Source organism: Haliotis rubra, unplaced genomic scaffold (genome assembly GCF_003918875.1).
Source record: "Haliotis rubra isolate DU_JTF1 unplaced genomic scaffold, ASM391887v1 Scf92, whole genome shotgun sequence".
Taxonomy (NCBI): Eukaryota; Metazoa; Mollusca; class Gastropoda; order Lepetellida; family Haliotidae; genus Haliotis; species Haliotis rubra.
The window spans coordinates 138,071-160,791 of record NW_025767657.1 but is presented as its reverse complement, the minus strand read 5'-3'; the positions used below and the strand labels follow the sequence as shown (position 1 = coordinate 160,791).

Below are 22,721 nucleotides of genomic sequence, written 5' to 3'. Positions count from 1 at the left end.
GCTGCCATATAGCTGGAATATTGCTGAGTACGGCATATCAGTTGAACCCTAAGTGACCTTTAGCCAAGTAATCTAAATCAATACTAGATCAATATTTAATCCATCATCACAACATTCAGAGATAGTCCCCTGTTTATTATCAGCTGATTGGTCCAGCACCGGACCATCAATATGACTTATGAAAAAGGAATGATTTCATAAGGCCAGACCAATTATATTTCTTGTTTTACGGATTTTTGTCCTCAGAAAACCTAAAGGCAGGAGGGAAAAAAATAAAAAATAAAAATCACCAGTCAAAGTAATATTCCTTTTAAATACTAAAAGTATTTTATTTTTGGCAATTTATGAAGTGTATATGGGGCAAAACAAATTGTTTTTGTAAGTTTACATTTTTGGCCAATAAAAACATGAGGATTTTATTTTTTGAGCTGGGGAAATTAATTTTTTTTTTTTCTTATTGAAAAAATACGACCGGCAGATCCGTAAAACAAGAAATAAAATTGGTCTGACCTAATCTGTTATTTTCGTTTTTGTCAACCATTCAGCAGTGGTAAATGTTTCATGTGTTTCTATGACAGGTTACCTGAAGACATAATATTGAACTGAAATCCACACGAGGTAACCAAGGGGACGATACTATATAAACAAAGCAGTTGAGATACAGAAACCAAGATGGCTGATGTTGCCGCGGAAACCAAGTATTGCTCCAACTGGTAAGTATATGATTTCTATATAAAGTAAAACCACAGAATGCAAATTCTGTATGGAATGTATTGGCTTTGCCATGCAGTATTTTCATCCATGAATCTTTCCAGAGGTTTAAACTAAGAGGCAGGATGTTTCTGAATAAATCTTACCATTGTTATTTTATACTTATATGCTATAGTGCCCCCTCAACAAACCTACTTGCCACAAATTCTAATTTTAACATTTGGAACTTGAAAATGGAGAGGGTGAAGTCACTGGCTGGTCACATGGGAGGCAGGTGCAGATGCAGAGTGGAGGGGGTACATGCTGCTCAAATATGAACAGGAAATTTGTAATTCTGATTCAGGTATATGTATTGACTTTTGCTGTGAACTTGGGGCAGTTTATCAGTCTCTGATCAGGCCTAGATAAGTCCCTGTTGTTGACAATACTTCTCGGGTTTGCCTACATAATGTTCTTCCTCCCCCATCACCTGCTAAAGGGTGTATATGGCAGCTCATGGTGTTTTAAAGTCATGAGTCAGCATTGTTCCAGCGACCATTCAGACAAATGACGATGATCAATCTACATCATCAGCCCAGTGAGTTCCCCGTCGATGGAGGAACAGTGTATAAAAGACTGAATCATTTACCATATTTGTTTAAGGGTTACATATTCTTATTAATTCAGATGAAGCTCTAATTTAGTTTTAATCTATTTCAATAATGGATGATCATGGTTGTTCAAAAACCTACCAAATATACTGTGTGATGAAGGCCAAATTCTTAAGAAAAATAGGCATATCCAAATGCAGTATGCTAAACAATGTTCTTCTTTCCAGTCTAGAGCGACAACCATTAGAAGTCTGTTGCTGAATATTCTAACTGTGAATTGCCTGTACATAAAATGTATCTACAGTGAAGCCCCATTAGTCCGGACTCCGATAATGCGGATGTCTCGCCTCCCGGACGATTTTAGCTTGTTACCAATCTATGCCTATTTAATTTGCCTCGATAATCCGGAAATTTTCCGGAACCGGACGGTAAGTAGCTGTAACCAATCAGTAAAATAAACAGTAAATTGCTTCACAGTCCGGATGCTGTAAGTCGTGTTCACGAACCATAATTTGCGATGTTTACTTAACTGGCCATAAACAATAAAAACTCGGTGTCATGGTTAATGTACTTTTGCTTTTCGACAATGCTGCAAGTCACAAATGTGCTTCGCTAACTTTGCGAAATGTGACCGAATACCACATCTCATATTCAACCGATGGATGCAGGAATAATTCAGACATTCAAGGCATACTACAATAGATCGCTTGTTAGACATTACCTCACCTGTGCTGAGGAAGGCGTGATCAGACACGTCGGATCAAAATGCAGATGCCACTCGGTAAAATTATTGATGTGATGAATTCAATGAGGAAGGTTAAACGAACACAAACAACAATGAAAGACTTTTTGCTATGACTATAGATTATTGTTGTACTTGCTATTCATCGTTTTATAAGCTTTACATTAAATGCTTATTTTTTTTATCCAGATTCGTGTCGATTTTGTAATAGTAAGGGAAGCAACTCTTGCTTGAACTTGGGTCTTGATTCAGTAATATGGACTTTTCACAATCCGGACGAATTTGCTGAGAAACGCAACCGTCCGGATTAACGAGGCTTCACTGTATATAAATATGAAGAAATTTTATAACAATCTTTCTGTTCAGTTCGCTGTTTCCTGAAATATATATATATGGCTTTCGAGAAAGAGTAAGAAATGTAGTTTTGTGAGAAATGTAAACGTTTTAAACATGCCACGCTATTAGAGTCACAACTTACAAAAAAGTGATTTTTTTACTCTGTGAAAAGTCATTTGACTATAATGAACTATGGCTGAAATATTGATGATATGACTGAATTTTAACTCGGTGTAATCATTGGTAAAATATTTTATGGTTGCTGTCTGTGATTGTTTAACAGCAAGAAGGACATATCAGCAGCCAACTTCACAATGCATGAGGTCCACTGTCGGCGCCACATCGTCCTGTGCGAGCACTGCGATGAACCGGTGCCGCGGTCTGAGATGGAGGAGCATTTCAGTGAGCACCATGCTACAGTTGCCTGTACTCAGTGTGGTGAGCAGCAGGAGAAGACCCAGCTACAGGAGCACATGGTGAGGGGGCGTGTCAGGGATGTAGAGTGAGTGAGTGAGTGAGTGAGTACAGGCGCCTGTACTCAGTGTGATGAAGCAGGAGAAGACCCAGCTACAGGAGCACATGGTGAGGGGGCGTGTCAGGGATGTAGAGTGAGTGAGTGAGTCGCCTGTACTCAGTGTGGTGAGCAGCAGGAGAAGAGCCAGCTACAGGAGCACATGGTGAGGGGGCGTGTCAGGGATGTAGAGTGAGTGAGTGAGTCGCCTGTACTCAGTGTGGTGAGCAGCAGGAGAAGACCCAGCTACAGGAGCACATGGTGAGGGGGTGTGTCAGGGATGTAGAGTAGAGTGAGTGAGTCAGCCTGTACTCAGTGTGGTGAGCAGCAGGAGAAGACCCAGCTACAGGAGCACATGGTGAGGGGGTGTCAGGGATGTAGAGTGAGTGAGTGAGTCAGCCTGTACTCAGTGTGGTGAGCAGCAGGAGAAGACCCAGCTACAGGGAGCACATGGTGAGGGGGCGTGTCAGGGATGTAGAGTGAGTGAGTGAGTCGCCTGTACTCAGTGTGGTGAGCAGCAGGAGAAGACCCAGCTACAGGAGCACATGGTGAGGGGGTGTGTCAGGGATGTAGAGTGAGTGAGTGAGTCACCTGTACTCAGTGTGGTGAGCAGCAGGAGAAGACCCAGCTACAGGAGCACATGGTGAGGGGCGTGTCAGGGATGTAGAGTGAGTGAGTGAGTCGCCTGTACTCAGTGTGGTGAGCAGCAGGAGAAGACCCAGCTACAGGAGCACATGGTGAGGGGGCGTCAGGGATGTAGAGTGAGTGAGTGAGTCGCCTGTACTCAGTGTGGTGAGCAGCAGGAGAAGACCCAGCTACAGGAGCACATGGTGAGGGTGTGTGTCAGGGATGTAGAGTGAGTGAGTGAGTCGCCTGTACTCAGTGTGGTGAGCAGCAGGAGAAGACCCAGCTACAGGAGCACATGGTGAGGGTGTGTGTCAGGGATGTAGAGTGAGTGAGTGAGTAAGCCTGTACTCAGTGTGTGGTGAGCAGCAGGAGAAGACCCAGCTACAGGAGCACATGGTGAGGGTGTGTGTCAGGGATGTAGAGTGAGTGAGTGAGTGAGTCACCTGTACTCAGTGTGGTGAGCAGCAGGAGAAGACCCAGCTACAGGAGCACATGGTGAGGGTGTGTGTCAGGGATGTAGAGTGAGTGAGTCGCCTGTACTCAGTGTGGTGAGCAGCAGCAGAAGACCCAGCTACAGGAACACATGGTGAGGGGGCGTGTCAGGGATGTAGAGTGAGTGAGTGAGTCGCCTGTACTCAGTGTGGTGAGCAGCAGCAGAAGACCCAGCTACAGGAGCACATGGTGAGGGGGTGTGTCAGGGATGTAGAGTGAGTGAGTGAGTCGCCTGTACTCAGTGTGGTGAGCAGCAGGAGAAGACCCAGCTACAGGAGCACATGGTGAGGGGGCGTGTCAGGGATGTAGAGTGAGTGAGTGAGACATGTCAATCATTTGAGGGTCATGTCAGTGACATAGAGTGAGGGATTGGGTAGGCTGAATAAGTGAAAATGGTTTTACACTTTAAAGAATATTCCAGCAATATCACCATGATCATGTCACCAGGGGACACCAGAAATAGGCTCCACACATTGTACCCATGAGGTAAATTGACCTGGATCTACAGCGAATGCTTTAAACACTTGTTTTCCCCAGGCGTTTATTGTGATGTGTGGATTGGATGGGCACAAAGGATGCCGAAGAAGATTTGCATCCTTTGCTACATTTGTGATTACAATTTGTAATAAATTGCAAATTCTAGTAGTTTCAGATTAGATCCTATGCAGGGTTCGAATCCACCCTTACATAGACTTAGTGATCTAACACAGTCCAAAAGCCCAAGTTACCATTGTTTTATTCCCCAGTACCTGTCAAAGCAAAGCATTAGTTACCATTGTTTCATTGTCAAGTACCTGTCAAAGAAAAGCCTTAGTTACCAATGTCTCATGCTCAATACCTGTCAAAGCCCAAATTACCAATGTTTCATTCCGAAGTACCTGTCAAAGCCCTAGTTACCAATGTTTTCATTCTCAAGTACCTGTCAAAGCCCAAGTAACCAATGTTTCATTGTCAAGTACCTGTCAAAGCCCTAGTTACCAATGTTTCATTCTCAATACCTGTCAAAGCCCAAGTAACCAATGTTTTCATTGTCAAGTACCTTTCAAAGCCCTAGTTACCAATGTTTCATTCTCAATAGCTGTCAAAGCCCTAGTTACCAATGTTTTCATTCTCAAGTACCTGTCAAAGCCCAAGTAACCAATGTTTCATTGTCAAGTACCTGTCAAAGCCCTAGTTACCAATGTTTTCATTCTCAAATACCTGTCAAAGCCCTAGTTACCAATGTTTCATTTTCAATACCTGTCAAAGCCTTAGTTACCAATGTCTCATTCTCAATACTTGTCAAAGCCTTAGTTACCAATGTCTCATTCCCAAGCACCTGTCAAAGCCATAGACACCAATGTCTCATTCCCAAGCACATTGTCACGTACCTGTCAAAGCCATAGTAACCAATGTTTCATTGTCAAGCACCTGTCAAAGCCCTAGTTACCAATGTTTCATTCATTCAGGAGGGCACCTGCAGCAAGAGGCCCCTGCGGTGTGTTTACTGTGAACTAGAGCTGCCTCGGTGTGACCTTAACTCCCATCAAGACTACTGCGGAACCAGGACAGAGTCCTGCCCAAAGTGTGCCCAGTTCATAATGAAGAAGGACCTGCTTCAGCATGAAGCCAGCAATTGTGACTACCCAACCCCCAAACCCGCCACAAATGGCCACGATGGTGATAGAGATCGTGAAAGGTTCGTGGACTTCCCACAATACGATTATGAGTTTCCTGATGCAGGGTTTGATAATGCGTTCGCGATGGACGAACTATCCAGGATGATGGAGAACACGAGGATGCAGGGAAGTCTCAACTCCCAGCTGGACATGGCTGGGTTTGGACGGCCGAGGAATGCTCCAGGAACACAGAGCAGGTCGTACACCAATAATAACACCACACGCACAAGGAAGAGCACAACCAACAGAAAGTCTGAGCTGAACAGACAGAGGCAAAGAGGTACTGTCAGGGGTTGAATAGCTTTTATTCATACAGGGCAGTCAATATTACTTCATCTATTAACAGGAATCATTGATTTTGGAACCCTTGACAAGTAATGGAATTTTAATTAGTGTTTTCCACAACTAGAATTGTTTTAGAAAATAGAAATAATGGAAAAATCTTAGAAACATAAATCTTTTATGCCTGCATGTTCTTTTAATCTATTTGCCACATGCAAATATATTCTTAGGTAAATATATGCAAAGTTTGAATGAATTTTGAAATAGTAATGGTAGAATCTTAGAAACATACATTTTTTATGCCTGCATGTTCTTTTAATCTATTTGATTATTCTTAGATAAACGAATGCAAAGTATGAATGAATTTAAAAAGTCCCCGGCATTTGTCATGCTAATAGTGGATGAACTATGTATAATGAGGACTAGTATATACTGGTAACATATCAACACTTCAAATACTAGAACCCGCGAAGGTCCCGGGTTAGAATTGGTCTTCAGTAACCCATGCTTGTCGTAAAAGGCGACTATGCTTGTCGTAAGAGGCGACTAAAGGGATTGGGTGGTCAGGCTCGCTGACTTGGTTGACACATGTCATCGGTTCCCAATTGCGCAGATCGATGCTCATGCTGTTGATCACTGGATTGTCTCGTCCAGACTCAATTATTTACAGACCGCCGCCATATAGCTGGAATATTGCTGAGTGCGGCGTAAAACTAAACTCACTCACTCACTCACTCAAATACTAGATATTGGAAGTCAATTTATACAAGATGATTTTTGTATAGATATCATAATGATATTTATAGGCAGGAATTTATGGATGTCAGCTTCTTTATTTTGATGGACATGATGTTTGGGAGTATATTCTTACTCCTCCAATGAAAGACTAGGACTGACTGACTGAGTTTTTGGTTTTACGCCGCTTTTAGCAATATTCCAGCAACATCACGGCGGGGGACACCAGAATTGGGCTTCACACATAGTACCCATGTGGGGATTCGAACCCGGGTCTTCGGCATGACGAGCCAACGCTTTAACCACTAGGCTACGAAAGACTAGGAAACAGACTGCTATATATGTACACTTGAAACAACTACAGGGATAAGATAACAAGGGAAGCCAGTAGTTAATTAGCACTAAATTGGTAAGGTGTTTCCTAGTCTTTCATTCACCTGATGAAGGAGTAAGAATATACTGTGAAATGTCGTGTCCATCAAAATAAAGAAGTTCTTGCCTTTATGTGTATCACTTCTATATGACATTCAAAGACTCTACACTCTACTTTGCCTTTAAGTGATAAGATATGGTAAAGTTTGTCTTACCTTGGGGTCAATGGTCATGCCGCTATTGAATTTGGGTGCCACAGTTAGCAGTGGAGAGTTACGTTACTTGCACATGCTAGAAACCTATCATTGTAAGTTCAAATCCCCATTTGCCTTGATGATGTTTCAAGTTTGTCAGCACCATGCCAGTGCTTGTGGGTTTCACCAAAGTGGTAAAGTTTTAGACCTGAATCACTTCGGAATTTCCTACCACTGCAAGCTGAGATTCTGGAATACTTCTATACTTGGCTTTAACCCCAACACACTCACTCTGGAACCATGGTAGATAGTTAAATTACACATGTGGTGCTACAGTGGCGGAGCCGGATCCCGGTGGTGAATGAGGACATTGATGAGGACCTGATGCTGGCCATGCGGCTCCAACACGAGGAGGATGAGGACATTGGACAACTCATCCGTCAGATCGAGAAGAACTCCCCTCCAGTCCAAACACCAGTCTCGCCAGCCACTTCTCCGGCTAATGTCAACACTTTCCCTGATGGTAGGTCACCCACGATTGTCAACACTTTCCCTGATGTAGGTCATTCACTATTGTCAACACTTTCCCTGATGGTAGGTCACCCACTATTGTCAACACTTTCCCTTATGTAGGTCACTCACTATTGTCAACACATTCCCTGACGTAGGCCACCCACTATTGTCAACACTTTCCCTGATGGTAGGTCACCCACTATTGTCAACACATTCCCTAATGGTAGGTCACCTACTATTGTCAACACTTTCCCTTATGTAGGTCACTCACTATTGTCAACACATTCCCTGACGTAGGTCACCCACTATTGTCAACACTTTCCCTCATGGTAGGTCACCCACTATTGTCAACACTTTCCCTGATGGTAGGTCACCCACTATTGTCAACACTTTCCCTGATGGTAGGTCACCCACTTATTTGAACACATTCCCTGATGGTAGGTCACCCATTATTGTCAACACTTTCCCTGATGTAGGTCACCCACTATTGTCAAAACTTTCCCTGAAGTAGGTCACCCACTATTGTCAACACTTTCCCTGATGGTAGGTCACCCATAATCTCCCAATATTGTAACTACAGTGAATTCTAATATTTTTCCTTATCCTGACTCATGCTCTTTTTGCTTGTCTCCTTCCTCTTGCGAACATAGTGGAACACTTGTATCTCCCTAATTGAAGTTCCCTTCAATGTAAAATCACTAATTAGTACACCACGAGTTACCTCCCTTCCACAAGCGCGGGAGCGAGAGCCACCCTCTACCCATGTGCCTCCTCTTTTCCTTCTTCTACCAGTGAGCTGGGCGATCGAGAGCCTGTGTCTCCGACACACTATATCCTTTGATTATATTTAGTTAGTTACCTCGTATAGAGATCTATAGAGGTTTAGCTAGTATCTTTCAACAATTATATATTGATATTTAGTCGTGTTTCTACTGTTTATGCACGGGGCCCGTGCTGTTGCAGTGGATTACGTTGATAAAAATTCTGTACTGTTGCACATTACGTTTTTATTCTGCTGCTGATCCGCATTTAATATGCCCTAGCTGTACTGAAGCGCCATGTTTCATGTGATTCGCGTTGCAGTTGCGATACTAATTTATCAATTCTACCTTTAATAAATAATTACTTTGCGTTTGAGACGCGCAGCAGATAGGTCCGCGATGCAGAGTCTAGCATGACTGATACACCTGAACCCCTCGCCAGTCTACTGCTGTTGGTCGACCCCCCTCCCGTCTGGTTTTCCGCTAGAATGGTGGAGAGGCGTGGGACGTAGTCCGCGGCCTCCAAGAAGCGTCCTGCTTCCCCAGACATCCCTTCGTCGCACTGAGGGGTATTCAACGAAGTCTACTAGAACTTTCTCAGCCGAGATTGTTCTCATCGCAGATTTGGGCCTGTATGATGATCAGCCGATCATCATTCCTGATGTACATCAAAAGAATGACTGATGTCGGCAACAGTGATGTCAGCGCAGATCAACATTCGATGATCTTCCTGAGGGTCCGTCGCTACCAACACTCAAGCGCAGACCGCGACCCCCAGGGCAGCTGCCGACCTCTGAGGGGAATTCAGCGAAGTCTACTAGGACTTTCTCAACCGAGATTGTTCCAGCCGCTGAACTTGGCCTCTACGATGATCAGCCGATCATCATCCCCGACGATGAGACAAGTAGCGACCGGTGATTAGCTACAGTGACATCAGCAGAGATCGTCATGCAGCCTGATGTCTCTACACTGATGTCAGGCGACTTACCTGAGGGCCCCACCACTAACAGCGCAGAGATGGCACCGACTACTTCGCCGCAGACCATCCCAGACGAGCTACTATGGCAAATCATGGTGGTGATGGAGGGTCACTACAGACTGGAGAAGCAGCCAGCCCAGAGTACTTGAAGCCGCAAAGGCTCCAACTTAGACAACACTCTAGAGGCACCTCCAGTCAACGAAAGCAGCCAAGGCGATGCAGCCTTCGCGAAGGAAGTCGCAGACCACCTTGACGAAGGACCCAGATGTACAGCCAGCGAAGGCCTTCGCTGGCGGGATAGATCATCACATTCCTCGGCTTCATCCTTAGATGCAGACTCAGCCACCAGACCTCACGAAGCCTTCGCTGAAGCTCAAATCGCCGTTCCCAGGACCGAACGCAGAGGAAGCTTCGCTGGCATGTTCGCTGGCGTTACGCGAAGGCATTCGAAGGCATTCTCGGAAGGCACTCGGGAAGGACACCGAATATAGATCGTCATTTAACAGAGTCAAGGGACTACTCAAGAGCTTGGCGAAGCTGTCAATAGTCTCCGATCTCCTCGTACATCACCACATCGATCGCCTCACAGGTTACCACACAAGTCTGCACACAAGTCTACATCACCTTCCTAGAGTGGCAGTGCACGACGCAGACATACCTGATGAAGGAAGACGATGCAGATGCTATCACCCTACCTCCGATCGAATCCGATTGCTGCGGTAGCACAGAATCTAGACATAGCATCCCATAAAGCCACAAAGTTCAGACACCATAATTGCCGAACTTTCACGCCTAGAAGTTTTCCACGCGCACAACATGGACCCTTCTTCAAGGCTTAAGACATCGATGAAAACTACAAGTTGATCATCGATATCAACAATAAGAACTACAATCGTAAATTGGTTCAGTTGAATCCATGACGGCGAGGCGTATGTTCGTTGGCCTAAATAGATCTAGAACGATCATTGAGACACTTATCACCAGATTTCGTAGAACACGACTTCTGAAAATGATAAGATGATCCACTCGGCCCTACTTATGCAGAACCAGCAAGTCCCAGGCCGCCTCAAGGAGCTAGAGCCTCACCAGCTACAAAGGGACGCCGTCTGAGGAGTAGCGCCACGACCCACATCCTGTTCAACACAGAGGCCATTCGCGAAGCAAAGCTTTATATATATATATATATATATATATATATATATATTCTAATCGGACTTTGACTCGATACCTTTCGAAGTCGTCGCGAAAGGCTAAGTGGCTCCAAGTCTACTTCACCAGTAGATCTAGAAGGGATGCTTCGAGAGCTTCGTGAAGTCTCCGGCGTTCACCGAGGAAGTCTCCTCCAAGGTCTCCATATACTAGCCACTCGCCGTATATAGCTACTCCTCAGTCCGTTCAAGACATCGCGATAAGTTGTCTATCAACTGTATGCCAGATGCCGATCTATAAGCCCTCTGTGAAGACAATTGCACAGGCTATTTACAACACAGAACGCCGCTGTATTAATTTGTCAACGACGTTTCATAGATCTTCACAGAAATCAACTATTCCGTTATAAATTGCTAGTATATGCAATCCCGGACGACGAGACGATTATCTACATGCGTGACCATTACGCATATCTGCAGACAATTCAATATCGAAATTGAACAGCAGCCTTGTTACAGCGAGTATAACTCATAATCGTCAACATTTCTGAGAAGAAATATGTACAACAAATTCAGCTTTAATTCTACAATTATGACGATACATTCATGTATACAGTCTACAAGCTGACAACTTACAAGTTATTGTACCTATATATATAAAGAAGGCGGAATTATATTCAAAAACTGAAGTACTTTCACGACAGCCAGGAAAATAACCTACCCAGCATTAATATTACAGAGTTTAGGTATTTTTCTGCCGAAGCTTCGGCGTTTACCATTAATCCTCGAAACACGTGGTCACTTTCGGGTACCGGAAGTTACGATGAAGACCGACGATTGTTCTAATATCAACGACGGCACTATATTATACAAGGTTCCTTTTCCTGCTACACCGGTGACATCACAGCGGGTACTCTACAGAATCAAAATGCCTTATTCTGATTGGACCCGATGAACAACGCCTACACAGAGGTCGAAGCATAGTTCACAGTTCAAGACATAGGTTGCAAGTGACAACTTTATATCAATGAACGAGCAAGCCTCCTTACAGCCCAGTTAACCTGAACCTTCATGATTAGGCTGCTTTCTTCAGGTTAGAGACCTCCCTGTCAAGTTTAGACAAAGGGCACAGCAGTCAGGCGATTTACATAAAGTTCATCGAGGACACAAACTCCCGGTTGTGCACATACATCGTCAAGGACATCATAGCGATTTACCTAGGACGGCGTGATACAAGTGGATCGATATCCACAGCGTTTCAGACTACACCTGTATTTCATCATCAAGCTACTAACACAACTAGATGGTTAGTAAAACCTACTAAGTTTCTGTTTGAGAATAAGCGGAAGTTTCAATGTACCAACTTGGGGATATGAATATAGTGCTACAACACCTCACAAGTGAGGTTTATGAACATGCCTGGATGACATACTTGGACTCCATGATACCGATGATGCTATCACGCTGGCCAGCAAGAGCACTGTAAATTTATCTCCACCAAACCAAACAGGAAGGAAAAATACAACAGATTTTTCCTCTATCATCAACTTTTGCAGCTGAGTGTAGTCTCAACGTACTATATCTCCGTTTGGATCAGAACTGTCATACTACGTGCATACAAGACAGATGGACCTAATCCGACCCTCCATGAGCTTTAATACTCTTGATATTAGAGCGCTTCTTCAATTTCATCTACACAAATGTTATTTGAAATAATGGAGGGTTTATTACTGTAGATCCGATATGGTGGTTGCCAACCATTATCTGAGAGATATCACCACCGAGGGGCGTCTCAGGTATCCACCAATTCGATCCCATGGTCCTTGCACAACAGTTGACAGTTCTCGGAGAAGATAAGTCAATCTTACAGATTTTTACTTATCTTATAACAGTACTAAATAGCTTCATGCTATATATAATTTGATTAAGCTCGTTTTTATCATCACAGTGGTTACATGATAAATGCATTAGCTAACAAACTCTACAGAGTTTTTTTGGCTATTATATACGTAGCTTAAGTCAAGTATATTTTAAGCATAGTACTATACTCATATTGTAAAATACATTAGCTAACAAACTCTAATGAGTTTTGCTATTATATAGGTAGCTTAAGCTCATTCATATCTTAAGCTCAGTACTATGTTTATATCATATAACTATATTAGCTAACAAACTCTAAAGAGCTTTTGCTATTTGGCTTAAGTTTCATCATATCTTTAAGCAATATGGTTACATTATAACATGTATTAGCTAACAAACTCTATGGAGTTTTTGCTATTATATATGTAACTAAGCTTATTCATATCTTAAAAGCGGTACTATGTTTATAGCATATAGGTATATTAGCTATCAAAACTCTAAAGAGTTTTTTGCTATTATATATTGGGCTTAAGTTTTCATCATATTTTAAGCTTTATGGTTACATTATATCATGTATTAGCTAACAAACTCTCACGGAGTTTTGCTATACATATGTAAGCAAGATTTCTTCATATCTTAAGCTCAATACTATGTTGATACCATATAAGTATATTAGCTATTAAAACTCTAAAAGGTTTTTGCTATTATATATTTAGCTTAAGGTTTACTTCATATCTTAAGCTCAATACTAGGTCTAAATCAACATAATAAAATGTATTAGCTATCAAACTCTCACGGAGTTTTACTATTATATATATATAGCTTAAGTTTAATCATATCTTAAGCTCAGTACTATGTTTATAACATAAAAAGTATATTAGTTAATAAACTCTAAGGAGTTTTTGCTATATACATTTAGCTTAAGTCTAATCATATCTTAAGCTTAGTACTATGGTTACATTATAAATCTATTAGCTAATAAGCTCTACAGAGTTTTGGCTATTGTATATGTAGCTTAAGTTAATTATATCTTAAGCACAGTACTATACTCATATTGTAAAAATATATTAGCTAACAAACTTTACTAAGTTTGGCTATTATATATGTAGCTTAAGTTAATTATATCTTAAGCACAGTACTATACTCATATTGTAAAAATATATTAGCTAACAAACTCTACTAAGTTTGGCTATTATATATGTAGCTTAAGTTAATTATATCTTAAGCACAGTATTATACTCATATTGTAAAAATATATTAGCTAACAAACTCTACTAAGTTTGGCTATTATATATGTAGCTTAAGATAATTATATCTTAAGCACAATACTATACTCATATTGTAAAAATATATTAGCTAACAAACTCTACAAAGTTTGCTGTTATATATATAGCTAAGCTTATTCATATCTTAAGCTCAGCACTGTCTATATCATATAAATATTTTAACTAACAAACCCTAAAGAGGTTTGTTATTATATAATTAGCTTAAAATTAATCATATTTTAAGCTTAGTGCTATGTTTATATCTTTAAAGTATTTTAGCTAACAAACTCTAAGGAGTTTATACTAGCATATTAACAAGCTTAAGTCTATTAGTCTTAAGCATTGTATTAATATTATATATACTTATCATAATAAATTACATTGTAATAACCTCTATATGGCAGCTGATAAGCTGGCAGCAGGAATTCATCAGTTCAATGCCTTTATGAAGTTCCCATAGGGTTATTACAATCATCCCAGTTCAAATCACTAATTATTAAAATCCAGAAGTATTATATATTCCCACCTCCGCTCTGTTGGATTCTACAAGCAAAAGAGCATGAGTCAGGATAAGGAAAAATATGTAATTTTTGAGTAAAATTGATATTTTATACTTATCCTGACTCATGAGGTCAGCCCTCCCATCCTCCCCAAATAACACTTTGGATTTCCCTGTAAATTCAAATGTTGGGCTCAGTATATGAGGAGAGAGTGAGGCACATGGGTAGAGGTGGCACCCTCGTTCCCGCGTTTGTGGAAGGGAGGTAACTCGTGGTGTACTAATTAGTGATTTTACATTGAAGGGAACTTCAATTAGGGAGATACAAGTGTTCCACTATGTTCGCAAGAGGAAGGAGACAAGCAAAAAGAGCATGAGTCAGGATAAGTATAAAATATCAATTTTACTCAAAAAATTACATTATTTTAAGTAACGAGTTATACGAAGTTTTCATCTTCGTTGCAGATGATGACTTAATTCCCTGTGAATTCTGTGGTGAACCGTTTCCTGTTGACATCTTGGTTCAACATCAGGTAAGTTTGATCCTGCCATTGTTTCCAGTAGACAGAAAACACATTTTGTTGTCATGACCTGCAAAAGGATGAGAAAGAAACTTTTAACTTTTCCGCTCTTCACTGGCCGATTTCCGCCTTTAAACAATGTCAGGAAATGTGATGATACTGGTCCCAGTTTAAATTTAGTTGTTCACTGACAATGTTTGTTCACAGAGTGGCTGTGACCCGATGTCAACTGTCAACTGGAATGAGGACACCAGCTGGAGGGGGGAGCGGAACAACGAAGTGGAGGGGGGTTCACGGGGAAGGGGCATAGCAATACCTGTGATCAACAACCTGGACAGCCAGTGGCGGGTGCCGGTTCAGGAGATCCCCATTCAGAGGGAATGGTAAGGATATTGTCTATTGTTATAACTAGAGGTGTGGGACCACGATATGGTGGGGGGTTTGACCCTGATATGATACGTATATCCTGATAATATGGATGCAATACAATTTGTATCCTGATGCAGTTCTTCTATTTCATGGGCGGTGGGGTAGCCTAGTGGTTAAAGTGTTCGCTCATCACACCGAAGACCTGGGTTCGATTCCCCACATGGTTACAATGTGTGAAGCCCATTCTGGTATTCCCCAACGTGATATTGCTGGAATATTGCTGAAAGCATCGTAGAAGTAAACTCACTCACTCACTCTTCTATTTCGTAAGTGCATATTCTTTTCTTGTTTTGTGTCTGACGTTATAACTAGAGGTGTGACGAGATTGGACCACAATATGATACGTATGCCAGTAATATGAATTCAATATGATTTGTTTCCTGATGCAAAATTTCTTTTTCATAAGTGCATAATATTTCCCTTTTTATCCCTGTTGTTATAACCTGAGGTTTGATGAGACGTTTGGCCACGATATGAAACGTATCCTGATAATATAGAAGTTTCTGCTTTAAATAGCTAACAGGGAAATACTAGTAAAACTGAAAAATATGATTCTTGAACAGTTTCTTTCATTATTCACATGTTTAGATGTCTGGAGGAATATTTTTTTAATGTATCGTATTTGTGAAGCTATGTATTGTATGATTAGACTGTTTTCAGGAATTATTTTATCATAATCACTCTAGGTCAGCTGGTTTGTTTGATACATTTTTGTGTTGTCTATTTCAGGGAGAGTCCACCTTACTCCCCCAATGATGACTTTTGGATGAGGCAGGGGAGGTACTTCTTCCATGCGAGTTCTGTACGGAGACTTTTCCTTATGAATTACTTATTCAACACCAGGTAATAATTTACTGACTCATTTAAAAAAAAATTCAGGTGCATTTTGTGACAATTTTGCTACTTCCCAAGATGGTTTTTGATTAAACCTGTCATGATATTGCAGGAAAACTAAACCCACTCACTCAGTCTAGTTAAGCTTAGATTTTCAAGATTTGGAATACAGATAAATTCTGCCAGGAACATTGTTTGATAATGTCTGAAATGATAACATCAAATCAAACGTTTTGTCCCATGTTGTATTATAGCATATTCCAGCCTTTTGTGTTCACTACTGCTTAGGTTTTATAGTCACATTTTATAGCAACATTTCGGTGTAGCTACTAACACCATTATCAAGCAAGTAATACAGAAGTTGTATATGCATAGAACTCTCCTCGTTTTTTTCACACCAACTTCTAAATGCCACTCAAAGAAGTTCATGACAAATGTTGAATTTTCAGTCTGTGTGTGAGTTCAACCCCAACATGACACCCCGGGTTCAAACCCCTGCAACCCCATCACAAAGAAAACCTCATTTGCGCAACAAAAACCTCCTGTCGCTGACTGCCCAAGAAATGCTGATGGGTGAATCAAGGTCACATCGACACCAGGGTCTTCCAACGTTCGGTGATGACCCTGATGACGAGATCAATCATTTACAAGGTGCAAGAAATGGCGGAAGATCTCACAACAGTGGTGCTCGGAACAACACCCCAAGTTCCAGATCTGTTGCTAGCAAATATGGTGCACCGGTCAGTCGCTTTGATGAACATTTGACAAAAGGGTCAAGGCCATCCCAAAGGTCACGTGATGATGTTAGTGGTCGGACAGCTTATTCAGACAGGGCTGGTGGGAGAACTGGAAACACGAGACGAGGAAGCGAGACACGGACCCGGAGTACGCTGGATGAGCTGCTCAAGGAACCAGATCCGGGTCAAGGTCTGGGTCAAGGTCCGGTAGTCCCTGTAGGAAGCTCAAGGAAGAAGGCAGCAAAAAATGAGGACAACTTGGTGAAACGCGGATCTACATCAACAGGTAATTGACAATTGAAGGTGACGTTGTATGTTTACTACATGAGCTAAATGAATACAGGCTCTGTGATATAGAGAACAGACTCTCTGTACCAGCTCGGTGGTAAGTAATAAAGCGTTTGGGATATAGCCTGAATGTGTGAAGGCTCCGTGAGGACAGGTTGTATGATAGGTAGTACAGACTCAATGATAAGCAGAAGAGTCTCTCTAATATACGCTGAATGAGTACAGGCTCCATGATAGTATGCTGAAGTAGTGAACCTCTATGATATAGGCTTATTGATCGCAGACTCTATGGTAAATAGTGACGGCTCTATGATATAGGCTTATTGATCGCAGACTCTATGGTAAATAGTGACGGCTCTATGATATAGGCTTATTGATCGCAGACTCTATGGTAAATAGTGACGGCTCTATGATATAGGCTTATTGATCGCAGACTCTATGGTAAATAGTGACGGCTCTATGATATAGGCTTATTGATTGCAGACTCTATGGTAAATAGTGAACCTCTATGATATAGGCTTATTGATTGCAGACTCTATGGTAAATAGTGAACCTCTATGATATAGGCTTATTGATGCAGACTCTATGGTAAATAGTGACGGCTCTATGATATAGGCTTATTGATTGCAGACTCTATGGTAAATAGTGACGGCTCTATGATATAGGCTTATTGATTGCAGACTCTATGGTAAATGGTGATAATATTGATGCGCCAGACGGCTCTATGATATAGGCTTATTGATTGCAGACTCTATGGCTTATTGATGTGCAGACTCTATGGTAAATAGTGGCTCGGCTCTATGATATAGGCTTATTGATTGCAGACTCTATGGTAAATAGTCAACCTCTATGATATATGGCTTATTGATAGGCTTATTGATCACTCTATGGTAAATAGTGAACTCTATGATATCTATGATATAGGCTTATTGATTGCAGACTCTATGGTAAATAGTCAACCTCTATGATATAGGCTTATTGATTGCAGACTCTATGGTAAATAGTCAACCTCTATGATATAGGCTTATTGATCGCAGACTCTATGGTAAATAGTGAACCTCTATGATATAGGCTTATTGATGCAGACTCTATGGTAAATAGACTCTATGGTAAATAGTGAACCTCTATGACATAGGCTTCTTGATTGCAGACTCTATGGTAAATAGTGAACCTCTATGATATAGGCTTATTAATCACAGGCTCTATGGTAAATAGTGAACCTCTATGATATAGGCTTATTGATCGCAGACTCTATGGTAAACAGTGAACCTCTATGATATAGGCTTATTGATCGCAGACTCTATGGTAAATAGTGAACCTCTATGATATAGGCTTATTGATCGCAGACTCTATGGTAAATAGTGAACCTCTATGGTATAGGCTTCTTGATCGCAGACTCTATGGTAAATAGTGAACCCATATGATATAGGGCTAATGACCACAGTAACAGTACAACCTCTGTGATAAAGACGTAGGTGACTCACTCACTCACTCATGTTGTTCTGTAGGTGCCAAGAAGAAGCCAACACACAGCACCAGTGCCTCTACCCGTGACGTCATGCGGGAACTCAGCCGTCCAACCAATACACAACACAAGCCCAGCAGGAGAAGGTACGATAGACCATTACCTGTTTCATATGTCTGTACAACTCTGGGATGGAATTCTTTGTATGTTAAGTACGAGGATCGTTATTCCCTTCATGCACACAACTGTGGTAATATGGGGATGTGCAGATCTCTTTCCTATCAATTTTAAGACAGTTTGGAGTTTCTCCCGTCCTGTTCGGATGATGGGTAACAACCACCATTCAGGTATTTCCACATTTCAAAGACTCAGATATGTTGTTGACTGAGTAAAGTTCTCCATCATAAGGGATAAATATTTCAATGTGAAAACAGTTAAGGATCTTTTTACCATGGCAATTTAACTGATAAATTTTGGTTAATATGTTCTGTAGATAGATGTGTTTTAATGATTGGTAGTTTAGATTGGTAACTTAGATTGTTAGTGGCTGTACCCTCAAAGCGGGTTAAAGTACTGTAAAACTTTTGTCCTCCTGAGAGGGTATGTAAGTCCTGAAACATTTAAAGCAAATTTCAACTTCAATTATGGCTTAATTCGACTACAATCGCCAGCGGCTGAAGGGATGATGTAAATCCAGCTAGGGTCCATGCAGGTAGCAAAAATACTGTAAGTCCCCATGGTCCGTGGTATGGTGATCTACCTAGTTGTTGGCATCAATAGACCATTTTTACTTTGTTTTGTCCAAAAATAGTTTTCTACTTTTAAAGATATATGCTAGCTAGTTTTACCTCATTTTGTGATAATCTAGTAATTTTACTGTCCTTCGTTGACAGGGTTTTACATATTGTATGTCAGTATTATGAATTTAGAACTAGTTTTAGTCACGATATGGCTGAAATATTGCTGATGTGACTATAAATCTTAACTCACTCACTCAAATATGTGGTGAAAGGTTTCCAGTCGGCTTTAAATATATTTGATTCATGTTATTTTCATCATATTCTTTTCGATAATAAATCACTGCTGTTGGTCTTAGATGACGCTTTTACCTGTTCAGAGTTGCCTCCTTAGGTATAAAAGGAATCAGTGATCAGAGGTTTGTCAGTACTTACTCTCTACCAGCTGCTGGTCAGCTTTGTACAGATTCCAGTCTGACAAGGAAGTGATGTTGCTGACAGTGGTAGAAATCAATATTCACCTACTCACAACCTCTTCCAATCTTGAAGATCTGGAATAGAACTGGTCTTCAGTAACCCATGCTTGTCAGAAGAGTTGACTAGGTTTGGGTGGTAAGGCTCGCTGACTTGGCTGACACATGTCATTGGTTCCCAATTGCGTAGATTGATGTTCATGCTGTTGATCACTGGACTGTCTGGTCCAGACTTGTTTATTTACAGACCGCCACATATAGCTGGAATATTGCTAAGCATAGTGATAAACAACAAACCAAACCACAGCCTCTGCCACACTGCTGTGATTCCAGGTTACAGGAGGTCCCCCACAACGTGCTGGTTTTAGGAGGCAACTAATGGTGTTATGGGGTGATGGGGTAGCCTAGTGGTTAAAGCATTTGCTCATAATGCCGAAGACCCTGGTTTGATTCCCCACATGGGAACAATGTGTGAAGCCCATTTCTGGTGTCCCCCGCTGTGATATTGCTGGAATATTGCTAGAAGTGGCCTAAATTTATACTCACTCACTAATGGTGTTATGTGTTGATTCCACCTTGAAACTATAATGTTAACCAAGGATCACTGCCTAAATGAACCAGACTAGCTATTCTCGAAACGTTCATAGTCCTACATACTTCTTAAGCCCATTCCTAACACATTGGCTACGGTCAAAGTTACGAATTCTTAGGGCTGCAAACGTTTCGAGAAAAAGGGCCCAGGCTAGCTATTCTCGAAACGTTCCTAGCCCTATGAACTTCTTAAGCCCATTCCTAACACATTGGCTACGATCAATGTTACAAATTCTTAGGGCTGCAAACATTTTGATAAAAAGGCCAGGCTAGCTATTCTCAAGCGTTATTTAGATTCTTAACTGAACTGCAAAGTTAAGCCCATTCTTAACAGGCTAGCATTGGCTACTGATCAAAGTTAAAATTCTTGGCTCACGATCAAAGTTAAGAATTCTTAAGTCTATGAACCTTTCGAGAATAAGGGCCCAGGCTAGCTATTCTCGAAACATTCGTAGACCTACGAACTTCTTAAGCCCATTCTTAACACATTGGCTACGATCAAAGTTAAGAATTCTTAGTGCTAAGAACGTTTCGAGATTAAGGGCGCAGGTATATAACCAACAAACAGCAAAGAAATATGCTGTAATTAAGTACTAGTATCTGTATTTTACTGAGAAGGTGTAATCCTATGTTCAAAATTCCCTGATGGTTATTATTCAGAACAAATGGGAGCCTCAATGAAGATGATGCTCCACCATTTCCAATCCAGGCTGTAAGTCAAGCTCGTCCCAGGAATCGCACCAACCAGGTGTTCAACGCTGAGGTCAGGGGTCATAATAGTGAAACCAGGAGGAAAGTAAGTGTAAGACTGTGGTTGCTAGTAGGTTAGAATTGGTCTTCAGCAACCCATGCCTGTTGTAAGAGGCGACTCAAGTTATCTTGTCATCTGGTTCACTGACTGGGTTGACACATGTCATTGTATCTCAGTCGCCTAGATCAATGCTCATGCTGTTGATCACTGGATTGTCCAGTCCTGACTCAGTTATTTACAGACTGCTGTCATGTAGCTGGACAATTGCTGAGAGGTGCGTTTTACAAAAACAATCACGGGATTGTCTGGTCCAGCCTTGATTATTTACTGACTGCTGCCATATATAAATATCCTGTAATAATAATAATAATAATAATAATAGCTGAAATATTGCTGAGTGCAACAAACAACTAACAAACTAAACAAACAGTGTAGATCAAATGTGCACAATTACTCTGCCATAATCTTTAGCTATTGTTGTATACTAGTAATTATGACTTCACTGTCTAGCTGGTGCTTTTTATTCTTCTCTGCATGAGAGAATATTCAGCTTAATGTAAAATTATAAAATTTATGCTGATTTATTGATAATTTATTTCAGCCTTCCAGTCGGAGACCTTTTGAAGAGGATGATGATAATATATGAAGCCAATCAAGATGTCAATCCTGCGATGACCTGTCAGCTTCTTAGTAGCAAATATTTTGCATTTGTTGAGTGTAGCATTGCAGTCATGTACAGGTGAAGTTGAAGGTCATGTAGACTGACGTTGAATGTCATCTTCATTGCTTCGCGTTTGTATACGCTAAGTTACCATCATCTGGCTCTTTGGACTTGTTTGGGAGGCATTTAGAATTTGGGGCACTAAGGAAGGATAACAATATATGGATGAACAACTATTGGTTTATGGGTTGCTGGCACAAAATACTGAGAAAATCTGGAAAAAATAGTAAAAGTTACAAAACAATTTATCGTAACAGACACACAGACATTAGTTTGCTGAGCTGTTTGTTTTTGGAAATTATGTGCATGCATGCTTCATTGGCTGGCAATCGTAGGTTTTCACAGATTAGGAGAGGACTCGCTAGTGTTCAGTTAGTACATTTTGGCTTTAAATCATGGGCTGATGGTAAACAGATGTATGTCACCACAACACCATCCCATCAACATCGTCACCACAACATGCACGTCAGCCTGATGTATTCATGAGGGATGGAGGTGAAGTGAAGTGTTTAAGTGTAATGCTGTGTTCAAAATTATTACACTGATGTAGCGACATGCATGCTGCCTGTGTGCATTTGTGTGTCTGTGTGTGTGGTGGAATTCCTGCTTGTTCTAGTCCAGATTTATGCCATTTTAATAGTGCTAGCCCACGGAGATATAATGCTGCCACAGTTTTACACTGATACACTACTCCAGCACAGACTATGTACTTGTCCAATCGTCTATGCTTAAAGCCCTTTAATGCTGATTTCCAGACATCCAGAGTCTATTGTCTTGACCTGGACAGGGATCAAACTCTGTCACTTGTGATTCGTGAAGATCAGGGTTGGAATTGATCTTCAGCAACCCATGCTTGTCGTAAGAGGCGACTAGCGGTATCAGGGCCCTTATTCTTGAAG

General features: G+C 41.2%; 1 protein-coding gene across 1 annotated transcript in view; it reads left to right on the top strand.

Annotated features, from left to right (window-relative positions):
- The window catches only part of LOC124264332 (TRAF-type zinc finger domain-containing protein 1-like), a 27,182-nt gene extending 4,461 nt beyond the window's left edge, over positions 1 to 22,721 (top strand). The window contains exons 2-12 of the mRNA XM_046699089.1: positions 579 to 713; positions 2,663 to 2,855; positions 5,458 to 5,952; positions 7,587 to 7,773; positions 14,741 to 14,808; positions 15,004 to 15,179; positions 15,987 to 16,068; positions 16,509 to 17,082; positions 18,593 to 18,695; positions 21,011 to 21,146; positions 21,703 to 22,721. Of these exons, the coding sequence (XP_046555045.1) occupies positions 673 to 713; positions 2,663 to 2,855; positions 5,458 to 5,952; positions 7,587 to 7,773; positions 14,741 to 14,808; positions 15,004 to 15,179; positions 15,987 to 16,068; positions 16,509 to 17,082; positions 18,593 to 18,695; positions 21,011 to 21,146; positions 21,703 to 21,747 (2,100 nt within the window). The 5' untranslated portion in view covers positions 579 to 672 and the 3' untranslated portion in view covers positions 21,748 to 22,721. The remainder of the gene's footprint in view (positions 1 to 578; positions 714 to 2,662; positions 2,856 to 5,457; positions 5,953 to 7,586; positions 7,774 to 14,740; positions 14,809 to 15,003; positions 15,180 to 15,986; positions 16,069 to 16,508; positions 17,083 to 18,592; positions 18,696 to 21,010; positions 21,147 to 21,702) is intronic.